The 25,845-nt window shown below is 36.0% G+C and overlaps 1 protein-coding gene across 2 annotated transcripts in view; it reads right to left on the bottom strand.

Moving 5' to 3' along the window:
• RASA2 (RAS p21 protein activator 2) overlaps positions 1–25,845 on the bottom strand; it is a 119,765-nt gene that overhangs the window by 58,521 nt on the left and 35,399 nt on the right. For both annotated transcript variants that reach the window (XM_070433527.1, XM_070433528.1), the window contains exons 4-5: positions 18,558–18,652; positions 7,568–7,644 (exon numbers count right to left, since the gene is read on the bottom strand). In XM_070433527.1, the coding sequence (XP_070289628.1) occupies positions 7,568–7,644; positions 18,558–18,652 (172 nt within the window). The remainder of the gene's footprint in view (positions 1–7,567; positions 7,645–18,557; positions 18,653–25,845) is intronic.

Below are 25,845 nucleotides of genomic sequence, written 5' to 3'. Positions count from 1 at the left end.
TCGATTTGCATATTAGGCTTTTATTATATAGGACTATACTTTGAGAAACCTGTCTTCAAAGGAGAACAGAGAAATGGGAATGAGAGTGGTGGAGATGAGGTCTTGAAAGGTATGTGTTTTAGGATGGGAGACCCTAGAAAATGTTTACACGATGACGAGAACAATCTAAAAGGGAGGGCAAAGTGGATGAAACAGAAGAAGGGATATCTGAAGGAGCAAAGAAAGTCTCTGAGTAGGGGAACTAGAAGAAATCCAGAACTCAGATGGAAAAATTCACCCCCAATAAGAGAAGGAGCACCTCCTCTATTATTACACATAAGGACAAAAATATGGGTGCCAATACAGGTTTGCAGATTTATATTCAGGAAGATGTGACCAATATACAGTCTGTAGTGATGGAAAATCTCATTGGTGCATTAGAGAAGCACAGTAAAACTCCAGGGCAGTTATAAGTACCCATGTAAGGTTTGTGGTCATGAATTTAAAATACAATCAGTCTGACTGTGTGCCTTTTCTCCAGCAATATTCAGGTGCAGATTGAACGCAGAGGAAGAGTTTAATTAATATTAGGATTTTTCTAGATAAATAACAGTGATGAAGAGAAGAGCAGAGGATTTAGGGAACCTGCAAGAAAATAATTATAGTGGCAGATTTAAAAAAAGAAAGACATAAAGGGAAGTGAAATAGGAGCAGGTAAGAAGAATGTGGTAAAGACCAGTGGAAAATGGTCTTACTGATGTATAAGAAATGCTCCAGTGAGGAGCTTCTATGTCTGGGGAATAACAGCTACTGCTAAGATGTGAATCTTTCCACACATAACCCCTCAAAACCAAGCAGCACACAGAAAACAACACTTGAAACCATACCTTCAGCATTACTGAAAAACAGAATACCACAAACTTCAAAGTACCTCTCAAGTTGAGAAAGCGACAACGAATTCCATAAGGCTATTACTGGTATTCTGCTGCTGCAAGTCAGTGAGTATAGACAATGGAGGCTTAAGTGAAAAAGAGGAGAAAAAAAAAGAATACAAACAGGTCTTTGTCCACATAAAAACCAGTTTGTGAACATTTACAGCAGCTTTCTTTATAATAGCCTCAAACTGAAAACAATGAACTGGTGAGTGAATAAACAAATTCCATATAATGGAATACTACTCATAAACATAAAAAAAATAAACTGGGCCCTGGCTGGTGTGGCTCAGTGGTGAGAGGATAGGCCCACACACCAAAGGGTTGCAGGTTTGATTTGGGTCAAGGGCATGTACCTGGGTTGTGGGTTCATTTCCGGGCATCATCAGGACACATGGGGGAGACAACCAATTGATGTGTCTCTCCTTTAACATCTCTCTCTCTCTCTTTCCTCTTTCCCACCCTTCCACTCTTTCTAAAAATTAATGGAAAAAAAATATCCTCGAGTAAGGATTAACAAAAAGAACCACCCCTCCAACACAAAAACAAACGAAAAGAAAAAAACCAACCGTCCTCGCCAGTGTTGCTCAGTGGTTAGAGCGTCAGCCCTTCACCGAAGTGTGGCAGGTTCGATTCCCGATCAAGGGCAGGTACCAGGGTTGCAGGTTCCATCCCGGCCCTCCTGTTGGGGGGCATGTATGGGAGGCAACCAATCGATGTCTCTTTCTGACATCCATCTTTTTCTTTCTCTCTCCACACTCCCCTGCCGTCCCCTTCCCTCCCTTCTTTCCAATCTCTCTAAAAAGCAATGAAAAAATATCCTCAGGTGAGGATTAACAAAAAACAAAACAAAACAACAACTCTTTTCCAGTTCCATTGACAAGATGGAGTAGATGCATGCCCCCCTATTCCTCCTAATAATATAACTAAACACCATGGACATTATATATAAAACATAAGAAAAATCTTAAAGGTGAAGAGAAGACAAACCAAGTAGAAATCTTGGGACCCAAGGAAAGATACAGCAATGAGTTCCCTGGGCTTTCTTTAAACAGTAGTCACCCCTGATCCATGGAGGATACATTCCAAGACCCCCAGTGGATGCCTGAAGCCACAGATAGTACTGAATCCTATATATACTGTTTTTCATTACACATACATACCTATGATAAGTTTAACTTATAAATTAGGCATAGTAAGAGATTAGCAACAATAACTAATAAAATAAAATAATTATAACCAAATACTCTAGTAAGTTATATAAATGTAGTCTCTCTCTTGTTAAAATAGCATGAATTTCTTTTTCCATCTTTATAATTTCACAGAAGATTCATTCTTATTGTGGATCTTAGCAACCTCAGCATATAATTTTTTTCTTACTTATTAAGTTGAGAACTTTCACCTTTTCACCTAAAGGAAGTGCTTTACAGCTTCTCTCTGGCATATCCGGATTCCCAGCAGCCAGCATCACTACTCTTGTGCTTTGGGGGTCATTAAGTAAAACAAGGGTTACTTGAACATAAGCACTGCGATATTGTGACAGTCGATCTGATAACCGAGACAGCTACAAAGTGACTAACAGTGGGTAGTACAGTGTGGCTACATTGGACAAAGGTATGATTCATATCCTGCGCTGGATGGGGCAGGGCAGTGTGAAATTTCACCATGCTACTCAGATCTGTGTGCAATTTAAAATTATAAATTGTTTATTTCTGAAATTTCCTTTTTAATATTTTTGGACTGTGATTGGTTGTGGGTAAGTGAAACCACAGAAAATGAAACCATTGATAAGGGGCACTACTGTACTTTATATATCCCAGACTGAGTTGAAATCATTTTTAGACAATAACCACCTATTCCAATCAGACACCATGAAGAACAACGTGGCTCCATCCTTACCCCATCAACAGAGGCCAAAGGATGAGGGGAGAATCTACTAGTAGACTTCCACCTCTGACAAGCCCCTTCCCCAGCAGTGTCAGTAGAGACCACAGGGGGAACCTGGCCTTTCCATCCCCACCTAGTAGCAATAAGCACTCCTCCCCTCCAGGCCAGGATGGTGTCAGAGAAGGATGAGTGGGAAGCAAGGATAACTAATTCCTCCCAACCCTGGTGTCAGTAGAGGTCACAGAGCAGTAATGAGGCACTCCTCCCCACCCCAGTGAGAGTGGTCACAGGAGAGGACTAAGGAAAGCCTCAACTACTATCACTCCAATCTGCAATAATAAGGAACATTTCTCAAGGGAATCAACAGATGTTAAGTCAGAAACCTGGACTTCTACCTCTACCTGACAGTATTGAATAGGTACTCCTCTTCCTCTACCAGAAGAATGTCAGAGGAATTTGGCTAAAATAGAAGATTTAAATGAGATCCAGAGTCTCCTAACATAATACCCAAAATGTCCAGGATAGAACTGAAAACCACTCATCATACCAAAAAAAAAGGACAATCTTCAACTTCAATGAGAAAAGACAGTCAGCAGATGTCAACACTGAGATAACATAGATGTTGAAATTACCTGGCAAGAATGTGAAAGCAGCCATCATAAAAATGATTCATTGAGAAATTCTGAACATGTTTAAAATAAATGAAAAAAAGTAAAAGTTTCAGCAAAAAAAGAGAAATTTTCACCAAAGAAATATAAGATATAGAGAACAAAATGGAAATTTTAGAACTTCAAAGTATAATAATTAAAATTAAAAACTCAATAAATGGGCTCAACATCGAATGAAGAGGACAGAGGAAGGAATAAGTGAGCCTAAAGACAGAACAATAGAAATGACCCAAAATGAAAAACAGAGGGAAAAGAGAGTTGGGGTGGGGGAGAAGAGCAGAGCCTCTGGAAGCTGTGGGACTATAACAGAAGATCTAACATTCATGTCACTGACGTCTCATAAAGGAGAGGAGAAAGATGGCAGGACTGATAAAGTATTACAGGAAATAATGGCTGAAAATTCCCCAAATTTGGCAAACAGATATATATTTTTTATATTCAAGAGGTTGAGTGAACACCAAACAGGATAAACTGGAAGAAAAAAAATCATCTATGTCAAGATACACAGCAGTCAAACTAAAATACATAGAAAACTAAAAAACAAAGAAAAAAATCTTGAGAGTAGCCAGAGAGAAACAGCACATTACCTGCAAAGGAAAAACAATATGAATGACAGATTTCTCATCAAAAACCAGGAAGCCAGATGAAAGTGGTATATTTTTCTTTCTTATCTTGTCTTTTTTTTTTTTTTTTTAAAGAACTGTCAACCAAAAATTCTATATGCAGTGAAAATATCCTTCAGGAATGAAGAAAAAAATTAAGATATCTTTAGATGAAGAAAAATTAAGAGACTGGATCACCAATAGATAGACCTACCCTAAAAGAAAAAGAGGAAATTCTCTAAACATAAAGATAGTGACAAAAGGAGGAATTTTGAAACAACAGGAAGGAAAAAGAATACAGAAAGAGCAAAAATATGGGTAAATAGAATTTTCTAACTTTTAAAAATTTTGTTAACTTTAAATGGTTGAAGCAAAAATTATAACAGTTTGATGTGGTTCTCAAGGTACCTAGAGGAAACATTTATAAAAATTATATTACAAATGGTGGGTGTTAAAGGGAGTTAAAAAAAAGGTACAATGTAATACCTAAAGCAACCACTAAAAAAACTATACAAAGAAATGCACTATAGATTGAAAAACACTATAGGTAAATCAAAATGAAATTCTAAAAAATTTTCAAGTAACCCACAGGAAAAAGAAAACAAAGAGGGAACAGAAAACAAAACAAAAATAAGATGACAGCTTTAAGCCTAATCTATCAATAATTCCATTAAAAGCAAATGGTAAACTCATAAATAAAAGATAGAGATTAGGAGAGTAGATATAAAAAGTGACCCAGTTACATTCTATCCATAAGAAACTCTGGTAATCAAAGGTTAGGGATGGTGATGGGGAAAGGAATAGATTTGACCATAAAGGAATCATATGAGGGAGATCTTTATGGTGATAGAATAGTTCTATATCTCAACTGTGGTGGTGGTTACACAGATCTATATATGTGATGAAATGATATAGAATACACCACACAGTGTACAATGCCCATTTCCTGGTTTCTATATTGTATTATAATTATGTAAGATGTAACCACTGAAGGAAATTGAGTGCAGAGTACACAGAACAGAGCCCTGGCCAGATGGCTCAGTTGGTTGGAGTATCGTCCTGTACACCAATTGTTGCAGGTTTAATCTCCAGTCAGGGCTCATGCGAGAGGCAGCTGATCAATGTTTCTCTCATATCACTATTTCCCTCTCTCTCTCTCTCTCTCTCTCTCTCTCCCTTTCCCTCCCTTTCTCTTGAAAAATTAATCCTTATCCTTGGGTAAGGATTAAAAAACAACACTACAGCGGTAGAAATCAGGGTATAGAGAGCAGGGACTGAATACATTTCTGAATAATTCTTTTTGGTATAGTTCTGACTTGAAATCATGCTAATATTCTACATATTCAAAAAATAAAAGTAAACCAACAAGGATGGGGGGAAACAACATTAAACTGAATGCAAAAAAACAAACCAAACCAACTACTTGTGTTTCAAATGTATAACATAAATCAAACTGAGCACAGGAGTATGCTTCACTATATGCTGTCAGTCTAGGTCAGTTATTGCGAACCTATGACACGTGTGTCAGAGGTGACACGCGAACTCATTTTTTTGGTTGATTTTTCTTTGTTAAATGGCATTTAAATATATAAAATAAATATCAAAAATATAAGTCTTTGTTTTACTATGGTTGCAAATATCAAAAAATTTCTATATGTGACATGGCACCAGAGTTAAGTTAAGGTTTTTCAAAATGCTGACACGCTGAGCTCAAAAGGTTAGCCATCACTGGTCTAGGTGGAACGACCTGCAAACAAATCTTCAACTGTTTTTAGTAGATAAATCTAAATTGAAAAGTAACTTGTCTGTGTATGCTTCAAAAGTCTTAATACCAAGACAAAGAAAAGCTAAAACCATTATAGATTAAGGAGATTAAGGAGACATAACAACTAAATGCAATACATGCTCTTGGACTAAATTATTTCATGGAGAGAAATAAAATATCCTAAAGGACAGTATTGGGACAGTTAATGAAAGTGAAATATAATAACTGTAGATTAAGGTATTAAGTGTAATAACTACAGATTATACTTTTACTTGAACAATGTTAAATTTCCTGAGTTTGATAACTAGTTATTTTAAGAGAATATCTTTATTCTTAGGAAATAAACACTAAAATACTTAAAGGTCATAAAATATGTAACCTTCTTTTGAAAGAGTTCAGAAAAATTAAGTAAAAGATATATAGCAATTAATGTACTTGTAAAAATACATTAATATCCTATATAATGAAAGCCTAATATGTAAATTGTCCCCTCAACTGGGAGTTTGACGGAGAGTTCAACCGCTCACTATGACATGCGCTGACCACCAGGGTGCGACGCGGAACATGGTGGGCATTGGCGACGCAGCGCTGGCAGTGGGTGGCAGTGGAGGCGCTGCCTGCCTTGATGGGCCCCGATGAGAGGGGCACTGGGGTGGGATGGTGGAGCAGGTGAGCAGGCGTCACCAAGTCAAGGTAGGTGCAAGCGGGGGCCCAATTGACCTGCAGAAGGCTACCAGTGGTGGCAGCGGAGGGCAGGGGCCTGATGACTCAAGCAGAGGGTGGTGAGTGGGGGCCCAGAGGTCAGCTGGTACCTGCCCTTCCACACCAGATGCTCACGCTTCGATCACCGGCCACGCCTAGGGACCACACCCATGCAAGAATTTTGTGCACCGGGTCTCTAGTTAAAAATATATATTTATATGGAGAGAGGATACTTCAAAGGAGTTGGGGTATTGACAATTAACAATAAATTATAGTCTGGAGCAGCAATAGGAGAGTAACATTTATCCTACTTCCTGGCTCCAAGGTATGTGGGTATGGTAAAAAAAACCCCACAAACCTCTGATTGAGAAAGCAGTAGAGGAAACAGTATCTCAGGGGAGAGTCAGATACCAGTTAAGACAAAGATAGAGAAAACATTCAGAGGAAGTCAGGGATGTTGGGTAGTTTGTTAATAACATAAAGGAAAAATCTGAGTGGGAGGGAAAAGGTTGGGGGTTGGGCTGGAACAGGTTTCCAGAACTATTAGAAAGTTAGAGTCTGGGTGATTAAAAAAATGACTTGAAGGCAAAAGAGGAGGAAAGGATTCAAAGTAGGTGAAAATTAATACTGGTAATCTCAAGAAAGGCATTTAGTTTTAGTACCAAGGTCCCTCTGCTCTGCTCTGTGGTATCAGAGTTCCTAGGGGCCCTCCACTAGGGAGCCTTTCCACTTCCCTCCTGCCAGCTAGTTAGACACACTTACCTGTGATACTCTATTACCCTATTGCCTAAATCTATCATTAAACTCACATGCAGTAATAAATATTGATTAAATTAATTAATGGCGTATCAGAACCTGAGTAGACTACATATAAGAAAATAAATTGGAAATCAACTTAATAAGGAAATGGCATAGTTTCATTTCTGAAAAAAAATTTCTAAAGTATTTAAAATAGGGAGTTGGCTTAAGATTCAAAGAATACAAAATGGACAATTATTTCTAGTTGATTTTAAGTAAAAGAAATATGCTTACTGTACAACAAGCTGCTGGCACACAGTTCCATTCTCTGTTATCAGCTCATTCAGCTTTAATTCAAGGTGAACTTTACCCTATAATGACAAAAAATATTATAAATTGAGTAATCTGTTTTGTTGACAAAATATTAAAGGTACATATTTTGTCAAATGAAACTCATTATATTTAGTTATGCACTAAATATTAGTGATCCCTAACACATAGCTTTGCCCACATTAAGTACCTATTAAATGACTAATACCCAGCAATGTAGATCAAAATCTGAAAGATAAGAAATAGTCAAATGCTTATATCAAACATTTGAATGCTTAGGTATTCAAATCTAAGAACTTTATGCTAGTTCAACAAATATTTTTTTTAAAAATATATTTTATTGATTTTTTACAGAGAGGAAGGGAGAGAGAGATAGAGAGTCAGAAACATCGATGAGAGAGAAACATCGACCAGCTGCCTCCTGCACATCCCCTACTGGGGATGTGCCTGCAACCCAGGTACATGCCCTTGACCGGAATCGAACCTGGGGCCTTTGAGTCCGCAGGCCGACGCTCTATCCACTGAGCCAAACCGGTTTCGGCAAACAAATATTTATGTATCTCAAATATCATGGATTACAAAGACAGGTAACCCTTATGTTTTAGGGAATTTTGAAATAAAAGCTAATTATAAAAGCTAATTATATGGAGAGAGGATACTTCAAAGGAGTTGGGGTGTTCAATTTGTAACAATGAAATTGGGGGTCACCACAACATGAGGAACTGCACTAAAGGGTCGAGGATTAGGAAGGTCGAGAACCACTGACATATAAAGAAGCTCACAATCTAGTTGGGGAAACAATAAACAAAAGATAGCAATAGATGGCCAAGAGCACTGATGGAGAAATGGGATACTAAAAACAACGGAGCACTTTTATAGTCATTAATAAATGAATTTTTAAAAATTCAGAAGTATAAATTTAAAGCAAACTATCAACTTTTAAAGAAGCTAAGGCTTAGGAACAATATAATCTAGAACTTAGTATTTCTATTCTGCCACTGATGATAAGCAATTCTGCACTGGTTTATGAGCAATTCTGCACTGGTTAAGAATCTGGTGCTGGATTATCTCCACCCAGCTGACAAGACAGATTCCCATGGTGCCATGTGGAGATTTCAGGGGTGTGATGTCCACGGGCTGATGACATAAGTAATTTCATTAGAGGTAATAAAGTTCATTATCTACTCACTGTTCCTTTTTGAAACAAACCCTTTCAGATATTCTTTCACAGAAATGTAACCTGAATCAGCTTCACTATTTTATGAGGATTTGTTAGACAAGAGTGAATCTGAGATTCACTAAATACTAGTACAAAGCTCAGGGTTAGATTGATAGTTAGTGATGAGCAATAAATATTGATTGGTCTCAACACAAAAACTGCATGAGAAAGCCAAGCTCTAAAGAAAGGCACCAGTGGTAGTAAAATTAGCGGTTAGATGGATTTAGAATTAAATTAAGCAAATCTTCCACTAAAAATGTAGGCACAGATATTTATAAAGTCATATCCTATATAATAAAGCGCTAATATGCTAATTAGACCAAATGGCAGAATGACTAATGACTGTCCCAACTTCCAGATGAAGCCGGGGTTTCAAGGGCTGAGCTCCTTGCACGAATTTCGTGCATCAGGCCTCTAGTATAATTTATAAAACACATCTTTTGTTGTCCTGTATTTAATATTCACAATCCCTGCTATTCAAGCATGACCTTGAAGAGGTCCATGATCTGTAGTAATCTGTAATATTACTCAAGTGGAATTTTAAATCATGTCTGCTGTCCTGTCAGCATGTGTGTGTCACTTAGTGAGCCTAGCCAACTATACCAACATTTGCATCTCAAAGCAGTTTTACTATTTTAACATGTGTGCATTTTATGGTAGAAACTGTATGCTGACAAGGCACTCCCTACTGTCTCCAAGGAACATCTAGAATCTCTATTTCTAAGAAAATAAAAAAAACCTTTAAAGTGGAGGAGAGAAAAAGTATAATAATTTCATTCATAACTAAAAATCATTGCACTGTATCAAGTCGAGCCTAGAAATAAGATAAAGGGATTTTACCAGGAATCATTATCATTGAGTCAGAGCCTACTTAACATGTTCATTACTCCCACTGGCTGGTAAACATAACATTCCTTTGGTATTAGCCAAGAATAACATAATTGTGTATTAACCTGGTCAAGAAAAGAGTTGGTACAGAATAGGAGACAAGACATACTATTAGTGTGGAACATTAAAATTAAAAAGCATTATGAATTAAATTTAAAAAATTATGACTTCTAAAAAATGAGGTAAAATACTACCTCAATGTATACTTTAATATGGAAATATGTACATGATACTTAGTAAAAGAAACAAGTTACAAAATAGGGTGTATAATATAATGTTAATTTGTATTTTATTTTGATAAAATACACTTGTGCATATATCACTGTAAAATTACTCCAACTCCAACTACTAAAACATTGAAAGAAGTTAACTTTTGTTGGTAGGATTTCAGATTTTTTCTTTTTGCTCATTTAGACTTTAAAGTTTCTACTACCAGTGTGTATTGCTTTTGTTTAGTAAAGAAAAATGAAAAAAAATGTTTTAAAAAATATGTGAAGCTACTTTTCAGTGTCAGAAACCTAAATCTTTGAACATTTTAGAAAATTTGGTATTCTTTAATACAGTCACACAAAAACCTGTCATCATTTTGTATATCTGGATTGTAGCAAAACAAGTTGTTTTTTTAGAGGGCAGTTATGAGTCAGCAAAATATTTTCTATTCTCTCTTGAAGCCAGGGATAGTGGCAAACGATAGCCATATGATACAGTTCTGGCCAATGAGATGTAAAACAGAAGCTGCTACCCTGGCCAGTGCTGCTAAGTGGTCAAAGCATCGGCCTACGCACTGAAGGGTTGAGGGTTCAATTCCCAGTCAAGGTCACGTACCTGGGTTGCAGGTTTGATCCCTGGCCCCGGTCAGAGCATGTGTGGGAGTCAACCAATCTATGTGTCAGTCTCACATCAGTGTCTCTTGCTCCATCTCTCTCTCTCCCTCTCTTCCACTCTCTCTAAAAATCAATGGACAAAAAATATCCTCTGGTGAGAATTAACCAACCCCCCCACCCCACCCCCCCCAAAACACACACAAAAATCAGAAGCTGCTGATGGGGTATCTGAGGAAGCTTGTTGAATGGGTCTTCCTAACTTCCCAGTGGCCAGAGATGCCAATCTTAATCAAAGCATTCCACAGCCTCATGGTGCTGGGCAGATAAAAATTGGAGATAGTGCTCTGGCTGATTTAGCCCAGTGGATAGAGTGTCAGCCTGCGGACTGAAGGGTCCCGGGTTCAATTCCAGTCGGGGGCGTATGCCTGGGTTGTGGGCTCAGTCCCCAGTATGGGGTATGCAGGAGGCAGCTGATTGATGGTTCTCTCTCATCAATGATGTTTCTCCCTCTCCCTTCCTCTCTGAAGTCAACAAAAATTATTTAAAAAAAAAATTGGAGATAGTAAACACCTAGGCTTTCTGTTAGAATCTCTGAGGGACTATGCCTGAGGAGTAAGAATGAGCATAGACCAGTCCTTACAGACAGGAACCTAGCATAGAATCAGCCAAATCCCTAACTGGATTAAGATAAACTAACTCTAATCTACCCACATGCCAAAAGCAAAAGTAAATCTCTGGAGGAAGAAAAAAAAAAAAATCCAGAGCTTCAAATTATTTCTAAAATATTTCATATTTCAATGTCTAGCATTCCATCAAAAATTACTGAGCATGCCAGAATACAAGACAAACACCAAAAACAAAAACAAAAAACTGACAAAAGGAAGCAGATTTACAGAAGATGCAGATGTTGGAGTAACTGACAGAGGTTAAAATAGCTGTTTAATTCATAACAATCCAATGTCAACCCAAAGAAATTCAATTTTAAAAAATGACAGGAAAAAAATGTTTAAGATAGGAAAAATATCTAGCAAATAAGTGGAAACTATTAAATGCATCAAATGAAAAATTTAGAATTAAGCAATAAAATAATCAAAATGAAAATGTATTTAACAGCAAATTATCCACAGCTAAAAAAAAGGATTAATAAAATAGGAGATAGATTAGTCAGTAGAAAATATTCACAAATGAAGCAGAGATGAGAGAGAGAGAGCGCAAATAGTCTATTATTCATGTAATTGTAGTCCCAGAAGAGAGGAGAAAGAATAGGAAAGGGAAAAACAAACAAACAGATGAAGAGATAATTGCCTGGAATTTTCTAAAACTGAAGAATGACATTAAGGCAAAGATTCAAGTGCCCCCAGGAACACCCAAGTAGGATAAATATAAAGAAAACAACAAGTAGACAGAGCACAGTAAAAACTGATGAAACCATAAGATAAAGAGAAAATCTTAAAAGCAACTAGAAAAACAGAGCCATTGCCTACAAAGAGGAAACTATAAGACTGACAAGGAATTATGTTTGATCAGAAACATGCAATGTGATTTGGTCCACAACTACTTTTTTATCCAATATTTAAGGGAGATTCAATAACACAATAACATACCTTTTATAGATGTCAGAAAACACTGGAATGATCAGATATCTGGCACTATATTCTCTATTTTTAATGAAAAAGAAACCAAATTCTTGGAAGGTATTATTCTTTATGTATTCCATAGCATTGAGTGTGTTAGGTTGATATATTCAACTTTATCACTTTAATCTGTATTAGCATATTTAGGAACTTACATTATTCTGGTACTGTCTGAAAGTTCAATATTTTATATGCTAACTTTATTTCAATTAGTTTTACAAAAATTTCACACAGAAAAATGTTATGTTAATTTTATATTATGTTATTCTTGATACGCTATAGAAGATATGTGAATTTCTGCATACAGTTTGGGAAACTCAGATGAATATAGATATTTGAATAAAATACAATGCATGCTCTTAAAATCTCGAGTCTAAACAGTTTTAGTTTTCATCACAAAATATCAAATTTTAACAATATTCTACATAAAAGAACTCAGTATATTTCAACTGGTAAGTTTTTTTTAACATATGAGGGGAAAATATCTCAATTTCTAGACTTCTGACAGATGTTTTCATATACAGTAATTAAATCTGTAAACTATTTTGGACACAACTACCTGTCAGATGCAAAATAAAGGTTTTATTTACTACCTCTTATTTATGTATGGATAGTTTTCTTTTTCTCCTTAAAGAAGTATTTATTATGATTTAGAAGGTTCATTCCTTTGTTATTTCATGTTTACAAATTTAAATTTCTTAATTTTTAAATTAATTAATCCTTACCGAAGAATATGCCTTTTATTATTATTATTATTATTATTATTTTGTTTTGTTAATCCTGACCTGAGGATATATTTTTCATTGATTTTTCATAAAGAGTGGAAGGAAGGGATGGACAATGGGAGAGAGAAACATCGATGTGAGAGAGACATCAGCTGGTTGCCTCCCCCACACACCCTGACCAGGGGCAGGGAGCGAACCCACAACCCAGGTATGTGCCCTTGACTGGGAATCGAACCTGAGTCCCTTTGTTGCCCAGGCCAATGCTCTAACCACTGAAACACACTGGTCAGGGCAATATGCTTTTATTGATTTTAGAGAGGAAGACAGGGGGAGAGAGAGACACACTGATTGGCTACCTCCTGCACGCTCCCAGACTGAGGATCAAACCCGCAACCTAGGGATGTGCTCTGGCTGGGAATGGAACCCAGAACACTTTAGTGCATGGGACAACACTCCAGTCAACTGAGCCATCTGGCCAGGGCTAAATTTTTTTAAATCAACCTACAAATTCCAATGTCTTAACGGGCATGTAAAAAAACCCCGATTTATTTTATTAGTTATAATCAATGCATTTCTTTTTTTAAATGCTTAAAGAGGACAGAATACAAAAGAAAAACTACAAAAACAATAACTTATGGCATGACCCAGAAATTCAAGATCAGCTTGTTGGTAAAGACTTATTAACTAAGCAATTACATCAAAAGGATGTGATTGACGGTATATCTGGATTTACTGCTTGTACAGGTTGTGTGAGACAAACACCCTTAATTAATGAGAGTACCAACTTCCACATATGAGAGATTTGGTTTAATCAGTCTTATGTAAAGGCATGCTCTTTATCATAGTACCTAAGAAATAAAGAAAGAAATATTTAGTTTGTTATGAGTTCCAGGACCAAATAGCTAACAGCATGGCTGCAGATCACCAAAGCCAAAAGAGGATTTATAGGAAGAGGCACCAACTCAATCCAATTTAATTTCACGTATGCAGCAAAGAATATCTATATGCATGAAAGTCTAAGCAACCGGCTGTTCAACCGGTAGCTATGATGCGCACTGACCACCAGGGCGCAGACGCTCAACACAGGAGCAGCCAAACTGCAGTGACTTGGCAGCTGCGGTTCTCGGTTCTCGGGTGATGCACCCGGAACCAGAGAGGAGGGAGCCTGATTCTGGGGTGTGTCACTTAAGAACTGCCCTCTCGCAATCTGGAACCCCTCGGGGGATGTTGGAGAGCCCATTTTGGCCCGATCCCCGCAGGCCAGGGCAAGAAACCCCACCGGTGCACAAATCCGTGCACTGGGCCTCTAGTGGACAAATAATTCCAAGTGAAGTAGGAGGATGACCAGAAACTAAAGAAGAGAATGCTTTAAAAAGGAGAGAGTGGTCAACAATATCAAAAAGCTGCTGAAAAGCCATGTAAGAGAAGGACCAAGTCCATTAGACTTAGTGACACAATGTCATGGGCAACACTAGTGAGAGCTGTTGTGCTCTCTCTCTGATCCACTGTGGAGTATGAAGGCAGATTAGAGTGATTTTAGAGTTAAAATAATTAACATGATTAAACGCAATAATAAAGCATCTAGGAAACAAGTCCAGGTAAGAGGTTAGAGTTTATAGCAATTTTTCAACTGTTTTGGTATAAAACCCATCTTACTACTACTGGGATCTTTTCATTTCAGGGCTAAATTACTTTTATCTTGCTACTGAAACTGAAGGGAATCCTGGGGAATCCTAAGTTCTCATTTCACAGATGAAGATCCTCAGGTAACTACTTGTAGGTTAGCAACTATTTTGGGTACAAATGACTATTAGTGGTAGAACTAGGAAATCAAACATCTTAACCTCTGAAGTAGAGATACCAATCACTTCCTCTACCCAAACCCCTTTCTTGGGGAACATGCCTACCCAAAGCTCCCAAAACAGATTTCTCTAAAGTGACTACCTACAGTCATATCAAATCAGACTGCAGTGGACATCTGACCCAAGTTTGGCCAGATTCTCTCTCTAAATTGTGCCAGAGAAATGAGTCAGATCTTAGAGAGTGAGGGGGCTTTATGATCATGTAGACTCAAAGGCTGTCGTGGGCTTTTTTTTTTTTTTATAAAGCTGTTAACAAGAAATTAAGAGTGTATTTATGAAGAGAAGCCTAAGGAGAGACATGCAGTCTCATCAGACATACAAAAAGAATACAGCCTTGGCCAGGTAGCTCAGTTGGTTAAAGTGTCATTCGATATGTCAAGGTTTCGGGCTCAATCCGCAGTCAGGGCACATATAAGATTCAACCAATGAATATGTAAATAAGTGGAACAACAAATCAATGTTTCTCTTGCTCCCTTCCTCTCTCTCTAAAGTCAATCAACAAATAAAAATTTTGAAAGAATACAACAGAATCTCATCACATAGTTTTTCCTTTCCTTTTCATTTTGCAAAGTGAGTAATTAATGAGAGAGAAAAAAATTAACTACTCACTTTACAAAATGAATATGAAAAGAAAATAAATACTATTTAAACAGTGAGCACTTACACTCAATGAACACAGTGAGCATAAGAGTAGGGAGCAATGAATCAGTGAGTATCAGTTCCCATGTGCCTCCGGCAATATCTACTGCTCACTGAGTGGAAGTTTACAGATACAATATATATTTTACCTATACCATGGCCTCAAATGCAAGCCAGTTGTTTTATGTAGAGGTCAACCAAAACAAACCGACTATCCAATATTTTAGTGTATTTTATGAGAAATTAAAGTACTTAAAAATGACTATTTGAACAGTATCTAGTCTATTATTGTAAGAACCTGACCTCTACTTAAAATACAGCTCCTCTGTAAATGCCTAACAACTTTCTAGCTCTTACTGGCCAAACTGAAGTTCCTGTAATTATACTCCAAGAAGTTCCCTAGGAACTTTCTAATGTCCCTTCCTTTTTCTTTGATCTTTTTGAGTAGGCTTGTGTTCCTAATACTCAGATGTTCCCTAAGGTATCCTCCTACTGTTTACAGAACAGTAAAAGGCAGTAAAGCACTGTGGTTAGAGTTTTAGAATCACCCAAGATCTCTATTGTAATCATGGCTCCATTACTTAATAGTGCTGTGACTTTGGAGACATCATTCAGCCTTTAAGAATCCATTTCTTTATTTGTAAAATGGAGGTAATGCTACCTATACCTCATAATCCCGTTCTGAAGATTAAATGAGATAATGTATATTAAGTACTTGGTTGGTATAGACTGACATAATTACCAATAGTAATTATTAGATGGAATTCCTGCTGAATTAATCTGTCTTATAGCTTTTTCCTATGGCTCCATCAATAGCTCTCATTTCCATACTTTTATAAAACTTTGTAAAACTTATGCAAATTAACAAATTCACTAACAAGTAGGGGCTGTATGAATCACAGACTGCTTTTCTATGTTTTCTAGACTCACAAAGTTAATTAACTATTCCTAGATCAGTTTTGGGGCCAAATAACAATATTCCCAATGGTGCCATATTAACTTGAAAAATGTTATACATTCTTCCCACCCCCTAAAGTATTCTTCTTTCCAAATTTATTTTAAATAGTGAGCTTTTACTAAGTAAGTTTCATTTAAGAATAAAGAGCTGCCCTAACTGGTTTGGCTCAGTGGATAGAGCGTCTGCCTGCAGACTCAAGGGTCCCAGGTTCGATTCCAGTCAAGGGCATGTACCTTAATTGCGGGCACATCCCCAGTAGGGAGTGTGCAGGAGGCAGCTGATCGATGTTTCTCTCTCATCGATGTTTCTAACTCTCTATTCCTCTCCCTTCCTCTCTGTAAAAAAAATCAATAAAATATATTAAAAAAAAGAATAAAGAGCTATAAAGATTATAACTCATGTTCATGAAAATAACTCATAGCAAATAAAAAATGCTGACATTTCTACTTTTTGAGAGCTAGGGCTCTAAAATCCTTTAGAAAATTTATATTGGTCATAAGAATGGATTTTTAAAAACTGCATCTTAAAATAACTCAAAGTTCATTTTAGATCAAATTCTCAAAGCCTATTATCTTGCTTTTTGTTAAAACTATTTTTAAAAACTGGTACTTTAAAACTTTCATATCTGCCTTTTCATAGAGGTGTATATAGGGAAATGGCCACTGGATCAACTGGTGGTAAACAGATACTTTATATTTGGATAGTATGTAACAGCTTTCAAAATATTCTTAAAGGTATTTCACTTAATTCTTACATCAGATGAGTCAACATGTTAACTTTTATTTCCATTTTATAAAAATAAAATTCAAGGTCAGTAAAGTAATCACATATGACAATTAAGACCTAAATTTTCTGGCTTCTACTTTAAAACCCTTTGCACTTCACCACATTGCCTCTCACTTGATCATTTACCATACTGTATAATTGGGATCTGAACAACAGTTATTGTCAAGAGGAAAGAAAAGAACATTAAAATGGGGGACAGTGGATAAAACAGAAAAAGTTTTAATTATATTTTGTGCTTAAGAAGGGGTTTTAGTATACCAATACTTAATTTTTTAAGAATTTAACCAAAGAGAATGCTTGAGAGGTTATGAGGAAACACTTTATTTGCAAATATCTGTGGATGTGTGCGCAGCACTTTTTTCTTGTCTTAAACTTCTGTTTGAGTCACAGTAGCAAATTATAGCTTCTTCTAGAGAGGAAGAATTCTGCTTGCAATTATGCCTTCGGGAAATGGTTTCACAATCCTTACCATATTTTATAAATAAATAGGGTTATTAAAAAAGGATTCCTTTTAGCTAGAAATAACAATTTCTAAGAGAAATTCAGATTTTTCAAAACCAAATAGAAAGTTAAGATACATGGCTAACCCTGGCCAGAATGGTTCAGTTGGTTGGAGTGCTATCCCATACACTGAAAGGTTGAGGGTTCGATCCCCGGTTGGGGTGTGTACAGGAGACAACTGATCGATGTTTCTCTCTCACATTGATGTTTCTCTCTCTTGCTCCCTCTCCCTTTCTCTCTCTCTAAAATCAATAGAAACATATCCTTATGTGAGGATTTTTTTAAAAAGAAAAGATACATGGCTAAATATCCATCTTTACTCACATATAGAATCTGTAAGACCTCTTATTTTGGCAAGAGGAAAGAAGAGCTTTAAAAAGAGTAATGGACCCCTTTCAAATTAAAAAAATAAAAGGTGAACAATAGGAAGGATGGGTGTGAAAATAAAGGTACTGTCTGGTGAGCTCAAGCATGGTTTGAATTAATAGCATTTTCCTAAGCCTAGTTAACTAGAGAATAAAGTAAAGCATCCAGGTCAGGACAGATGAAATCACAGACATCTAGGGATTCTCCTCAAAGTCAGAGTCAATAAAACATGTTCTTCCTTTAAAACTTTTCCCCATCTGAAAAAGCTTTAATAATTTGTCACTGTAACTGAAACAAAAGAACTAAGGAAGGGGGAAAATGCCCCCCTAATATAACCTTCCCAAACTCATATATGCACACACAGAAGTATTATTCCTGAATTCATGTGGTAAGGAATTTCCTTCTAACTATACATTACCCAAAGGTCTATAATATTTGGTGCCAGAATTTAAAATAAGGTATAAGCTCTATGTATATGAATTAGTATAATTTGTTTTTCATTCATTTTCTTTGTGTGATAATCTCTTACACCACTTACGTCTTAATATTTACCTGAACCTCTGAATTGGAGTCAATAGGCTGCAGTGAAAACCAAGTTTCTTTACCACTGTGGTTACACAAGTCTTCTTTTTTGATGGCTACTTTTCCTATAGGAAATAAGTAAAACAATGAGGAGACATTTTGTGCAATTCTTAGCACTGTTATATTTAATACTTTGTAGAAATTTTTTTAAAATAATTCATACCTATTAATATTAAAAATACATTTTTATAAAGTATTTTTCTATATTTTAAAGATTGAAAAGTGCTAATTTTTCCTTGCCCCTTGGCAAGCCCTTCTCTGGGTCATTTTGAATTAGGGGACTAGACAAAAACTCAGTTGTATTTACATGCAATTGCATTTTTTAGTACTTATTACACTCATGTTTTCACCCAAAGTACAATCAGTGCAAACAGCAATGTATAATGAAAGTACAAACTGATCCTTCTAATTCTTTAATGCTATGAATAAACCATGTTTGATATTTACATTTAATAAGAGTTTATAAGCCCAAACTAAGAGAAAAAGAAAAACATCATACATCACTGACAATATTGAAAATTAAGGGAGATTAAAGCAAAGATATTAAAAATTTGCTTTTATCAAAATATTGCAAACACTGCTTATGCTGCTTAAATGCATATAAAAAAAAAATCAAGGCAGCTCCTTAAAGAGTTTCTACCTCTCAGAGAAAGATACAGTACAATGAATAAAGTATCATGAAGAGGAAGAAACAGAAATGTTCTTATTATAATGAAGTATTTGCCATGTTGGTGCAAAGCATTTCCTTCCTCAATTCAAGTTTTAAGAAGTAGACATAGTTTTGCATATGACTGACAACTTATTCGAAGATTCTACACAAAACTTCAACAAAGTATATGCACTAAAGTAAAAAAGAGTTCACTTTCTTTTCTTTAAATAAGAATTTTCGTTTTAAGTGCCCTAATTATACTTAAAGGGTATCTTTCACTTATGACCTATCTTGGTCTTTTAGTTCAACATTTGAAAACTTTTAGAAAATAGTATGTCAGTTTTTGTGTTTCAAGTGAAAAGGAAAAGCATGACAACAAAACAAACAGAAAAACTATCTTTAAAATTTTATTCTGAAATTAGATCGTGGTGATGGTTGCACAACTCTGTTAATATACTAAAAACAACTGAGGTATGGTATGTGAATTACACCTCAATAAAGATGTTATTAAAAATTTAACTGTATTAAAAATTTAACTGTATTAAAAATTTTGATAAGCTTAGCTTTATATCATGACTAGAACTCAAACCACAAAGACTACCTATATATGTAGGTATAATTTTAAGAAAATAATTAAAATACACAGCCACATATATTTTCACGAGAGTGGCAACTGTATTATTAGACAACCTAAAAGAGAGCTATTGAAAATTCAGTAGCTATATTTATTAACACTTGTAAAATTTAAAAATTAATAAATTAGCCCTCGCAACAAGCATAAATCTTTCCAACTTTCTTTTAAATATGTTGGATGAAATCTAATGTGAAGCCCAAAATCTTCGTGTAAATATATAACTCATTCAAATCTTGTAGGAAATGACACTAGGAAAATAATATATTTCAGCCTTTTGGGGGATTGTATTTAAAATATAAATTAATGGGAAAAAAAGAGATTCTTCCAGTACTAAATATACAGATTACAAGCCAAGTACAGAATTCAAGCACTAACTGGAACACCTAAATTTTCTTCATGCTGCTGAGGAGTTTAGGTTAAGAGCCAAATCATATAAATCTCTTGATATGTTTTACCTATAGATTTTATCAAATTCCTGGTAAATTAATATAATACCAAGAATGGCTTAGGATACAGAATTATGACAAAGTATTCAATATTGTTTCATCACATATGACAAAGATGATCACAATTCCATCAAGTGTATCACTTACCATTGATTTCACACCAGATATAAACATTAAGGCAATGTATAACAGCTTAACACATACATATGTAAATATACGCATACATACAGAAATAGATCTTATATGTCCTAAGCTGAAGTTCATATATTTTGAGGACCACTCACCTCTGTCTTTAAGAATCTTAGTAACTATGAATATTTTGTGTACTCTTCCCAGAAAAATGCACAGATATTATCTGGCATAGAATTTTAAGAGGGTTTACCCACCATCCAGAAACTCGCTGGTCTAGTCCTGGTTAAGATCCCTATTCTTGCCCTGTCCAGTGTAGATCAGTTGGTTGAGTGTTGTCCTGTGCTCTGAAAGGTCACGGGTTCGATTCCAGGTCAAGGCACATACCCAGGGTCAATCCCCAGTCAGGGTATGTGCAGCAGGCAACTGATTGATGTTTCTCTCTCACATGGATATTTCTCTCTCTCCCTTCCTCTCTCTAAAATAAATAAAAATATTTTTTAAATCCCTATTCTACAATTTCCAGGATTTTTAATTTCATAATTTATGAATATGTATGTAGGTGTACCATGTGTAATATATACAAATATCACTAAAGCAAGCCCCAAAATTTAAAATAGGGCTTTTAAAAACGTTTATTTAGAAATTTACTGGTTTGATTCATTTACACATTCAACAAATAATCACAGTGGCACTGTGATTTAAATGGTGATTTGATTTCCAGACTCTCCTAACCAAAGTCTACTTAACCAATAATGCATATAAAAACTATAGTAGGAATCTACTTGTTCTATTTATGAAACTCCATCACTGTAAATAAATCTTTACTTACAGGTGCCTTCCCAAAAGAGAATCCTCTTAGTTCACAAGATAAAAAAAAAAAAATCCCAGAAGCAAGTGTCCTCTTCCTCCTATTTCATATCTTGTGTATCCACGGTACTCACTGTCATGAAAGAGCTGAATGGTTCTTGTGTTCTGAGACAGAAACCCTTCTCTGACTAGCCGCATAAATAAGCCATTCAAAAATTGAGAAAAACCTGCAATTTTATTGCCAGCTCTTATTCTATATATCAAATTCCTTTCTAAAGAGATGTCAGTTTCTGAAATGCAAAGGTTTAGTTGCACAACATTGGCCAGCCTGAAGAAGCAGTGACAAGTACATGATCACAAGTACATGACAGAGGGAAATAAAGGAAATATTTGAAGTCATTAGGTATTAGGATACCTGCAACATATTCAGCACTTTCTTAGGCAATTTAACATGAAAAAGTCATTAGTTCTAGGGAATCAAGAGAGGAAAGGGAAGGGAAGAGGAAGATAAAGAGAAAGAGGGAGAGAGAGAGAGAGGGAGGAAAGGAGAGAGGGAGGAAGAAAAGAGGGAGGGTAAAGGGCAAGGGAATGTGGAAGAGGGAGAGATATGGGAAGGAGAAGTTGAAATACAAAAAAGGCCCAAAAAACCCTCATCTTTCTTACTTGTTTTGAGCTACCCTTACTTAAACTGGTTAGATGGCAAGTAGTGATTGTAAAAGGCAGGCAGCCTGATACAGTTGAAAGAGCACTGAGAAAGACAAGCCAGCATTTACTGAACATTCACCAGACAGTAGATATTCTTTCATATTTTCTGGTTATTCTTCATAACAATCTTGTGTGTAGAGGATGTAATCATCATCTTACAGATGAGGAAATCTTAATGATATTTAAAAACCTGCCTTAGATTCTAACAAGTCCTAAGCCAGAATTCAAAACCAAGGTACCCCTGTCCATGTTCCTTCCAACACAGACATTCATTTAGTAGCATGGTGTCAGTTCTGTTACTTGTTAGCTATGTGATCTTGGGTTATTTATTTAAATGTTACCTCTCATTTACCTCCTCTGTGAAACAACTTTTAGCTCTAATGATGTTAAAAACCTGTTCTGTGCCTCTAATGGTCCCAAAGATTGTTTTAGTTTACTGTTCACTGTTTTAAACAAAGTTAACTCATTACTTCACTGGCCATGAAATCACCAACCTCAAAAATAATAACAATGATCACACAGGAGCAACTACCCAACAAATTATTTATAGGTAATATTGCATTTCCTCACTGTCCTGACAAACTCATAGAAAGAGCTTAGATCACATAACCCCACACATACCCACACATACACCCACACACTAGGTACTGTATTAGTTCCTTAAAATAAGACGAGAGGAAACACAAAAAGAAATGAAGGAACTGTGGGCAAAGAAACCATCTTTTTTTGGTCTCAAGTAAAACCAAAAAAGGATTCTTAGCTTTCCAGCACCACTTCTCTGCAGCACTTTCTTGCCGTCTGTAAACACTATGTTATATTTGGGCCCCATTTTTAGACAAAGCATATTCTTAGAAATTTCATCCTGATACAGATCACCAACTGGCAAAATCTCGACAGTCCCAGTCTTATTTGGACACCAGGAGAAATGGCTGAAATAGTGGATAAAAGTAATGACAAGTGTGACTGCCTATACAAGATGAAATAGGACCAGAAGACTGAATAAATTCTGGCAGATAGTCAATAGCAGCAATTCAGTCAATGGCAATATAACAATGCCTCAGTTTATAGGGTTTAGGTGGGTACACTTTGGTCTCCATGGTAGACTTGTATGTTAATGGTCTCCTTGGTGTATGCCATTGTAGAGTCCTCTCCAGCACAAACCCTGGGTTTGACCATGTCACTTGCTTTTGCCAAAGGAACATCAGCAAATGTGATACAAACAGAGGCTTAATAAGCACCTGTGCATTTGGGCTTATTATCCTCTTGGAACCTACATGATGTGGAGAGGAAGGCCCAGATAATAGCCAGTACTAGCCATGAGACATATGAGTCAGATGGTTCAGCCCAGTCAATCTGCACATTAGTGACCCCAGGTGAGACCAGCAGAAGAACCACCCAGTTCGGCTCCACCCTAATTGACAAACTACAAGATCATAAGCAAATATATGGTTGCTGTATCAAGCCACTAAGTATTGGAGTGGTTTATTACTTAGCTATAGATAACTGATACAGTACCTACGCAAACAGACACCAAAGTGCAATCCCAGGCAAATTTTAAACAGTAGGTTTGACTTAAGAGCCAAATGCCAGCAGAAATTACAATTTAAAGAGCTGGAAAAGAACTATCTTAATCTCAGCCTTATTTTATGAACTAGGCCTAAGAAGATAAAGTGGCTTAAGGTCATACAGCTAATTAGTTGATAGTCAGGAATGGAATTCACATCTCCAATATCCTAGTAAAATTCTCTTATCAAATATCATCCCAAATCCAGGGGAAAGAAAAAAAGTCACCAGAGCCTACTAAGATAACTGCAGTTTACTTGTTTAAGCCTAGAATCCTCTGAAAACAAAAATAACTAAAAAATTCACATTAGGAGGTAAAATATGTTTTAATTTAAATGTTATTAGGATATTCATTGGAACTGGAAATACATTCTTGCTTCCTTTCTTTATAAATTTATCTATTTTGTTGTCAGTTTATTTTGTTTACTAGATTCCACATATAAGTGAGATCATGTGATACTTGTCTTTCTCTGGCCGGCTTATTTCACTTAGCATATTACTCGTCAGGTCCAACCATGCTGTTGCAAATGGTAAGAGTTCCTTCTTTTTTATAGCTGCATAATATTCTTGCACAAAGTTTTTCTTTTGTCTTTTTCTCAGTTTTTAAGAGAAGACACTATACCTTAAGACAATATATCATACTTTTAAAGCCTCAATTTTACAATTTCCTTTCTTTGTGTAAAATGGTTCCTAAGACTCAAGTTTTTAATTAATCCCTAATCAATCTTTTACACTAACTGTTCCTGGCATATAAAATGCCTAATATAAAAATTTATGCCCCATATTTATAACAGTTATTACTTCTGGGAAAGGTATTAGAAGGCGGGGGGTTCAGTGGTCAAAATTAATTAGGATTATCTCGAGTACTATAATTAAAATTTTTTAATTGTGTTTTTTTTAATGTTTAATATTTTTATTGATTTCAGAGAGGAAGAGAGAGGGAGAGAGAGATAGAAAGAAACATCAATGATGAGAGAATCATTGATTGGCTGCCTCCTGCATGCCCCCTCCTGGGGATCGAGCCCACAAACCCAGGCATGTGCCCTTGACCAGAATTGAACCTGGGACACTTCAGTCCGCAGGCCAGCGCTCTATCCACTGAGCCAAACTGGTTAGGGCTAAAATTTTTTTACAAAAAAGAAAAATATCCATGTTACTTATACAATTAAAAACAAACAAGCTCTTATTTATGTGATCAGTACACATTCTCAGATCTCTAATTCAAATTTCATTTCCAGAAAATGGTATCGCACTGTTTAATCTATAATTAGACAACTCAGAGTTATAAAATAATTGAAGGAACTTAATTTCAAGTAACTCAAAATAAAAATAAATCACCCAATTTTATGAGCTAATGACAAAAGAAAATATGTCGAACTATAAAAATGTAAATATTTATAAATGAAAATAGCAAGACCATTTTCCAGCTTTAAAAGTGTACATATGGCCCTGGCCGGGTGGCTCATTTGGTTGGAGCACTGTCCCTATACACTAAAGGAACTGAGGGTTCAATTCCAGGTCAAGGCACATACCCAGGCTGCAGGTACAATCCTATATCGGGGAGCACACAGGAGGCAACTGATCAATGTTTCTCTCTCTTCCTCTCTCTCTCTCTAAAAATTAATAAACATATCCTCGGGTGAGGGTTTAAAACAGTATACATATGTACTGTGTTTACTTTAATAATAATTCCTATGTGTAAAAGGAAAAAAATTCCCATTAAATGTATAAATGTTATCTATTAATAAGAATAAACTTATTTGAAAAAAGCTCTCATTCCAAGTTCATGGTTTTCTGATACCAACCCACAAAGAATTGATTTTTACTTAAAATTAATTTTTACTTTGAAACACGCAAAAAGACACACACAAAGGCAACTTTTGAAAATCATGAACTTCAACTAAAGGCCTTTTCAAGAAACACTATATGATAACTATGTTATGTGTAAACAGACAATGAAAATTACAAATTATTTTCTTAAGACATAGTCTCTAATAATCACCAACAGCCTCATCCTTGTCTACCTCTCTCTAGTTGCTGACATTAAATCTCCTTGCTTCCACTGATAATAGTCTCTCTTATCTCTTTCTACCTTCCTAATACCTTATCAATCTTTTAAAAATATATATATTTTATTGATTTTTTACAGAGAGGAAAGGAGGAGGATAGAGAGTTAGAAACATTGATGAGAGAGAAACATCGATCAGCTGCCTCCTGCACACTCCCTACTGGGAATGTGCCCGCAACCAAGGTACATGCCCTTGACTGGAATCGAACCTGGGACCCTTCATTCCGCACGCCGACGCTCTATCCACTGAGCCA

Source organism: Myotis yumanensis, unplaced genomic scaffold (assembly GCF_028538775.1).
Source record: "Myotis yumanensis isolate MYYU_CA2020_CCGP unplaced genomic scaffold, mMyoYum1.0.hap1 SCAF_14, whole genome shotgun sequence".
In the NCBI taxonomy this organism is placed as follows: Eukaryota; Metazoa; Chordata; class Mammalia; order Chiroptera; family Vespertilionidae; genus Myotis; species Myotis yumanensis.
Note: the sequence above shows the minus strand (reverse complement) of the source record. Positions and strands in the feature narration are given on the sequence as shown.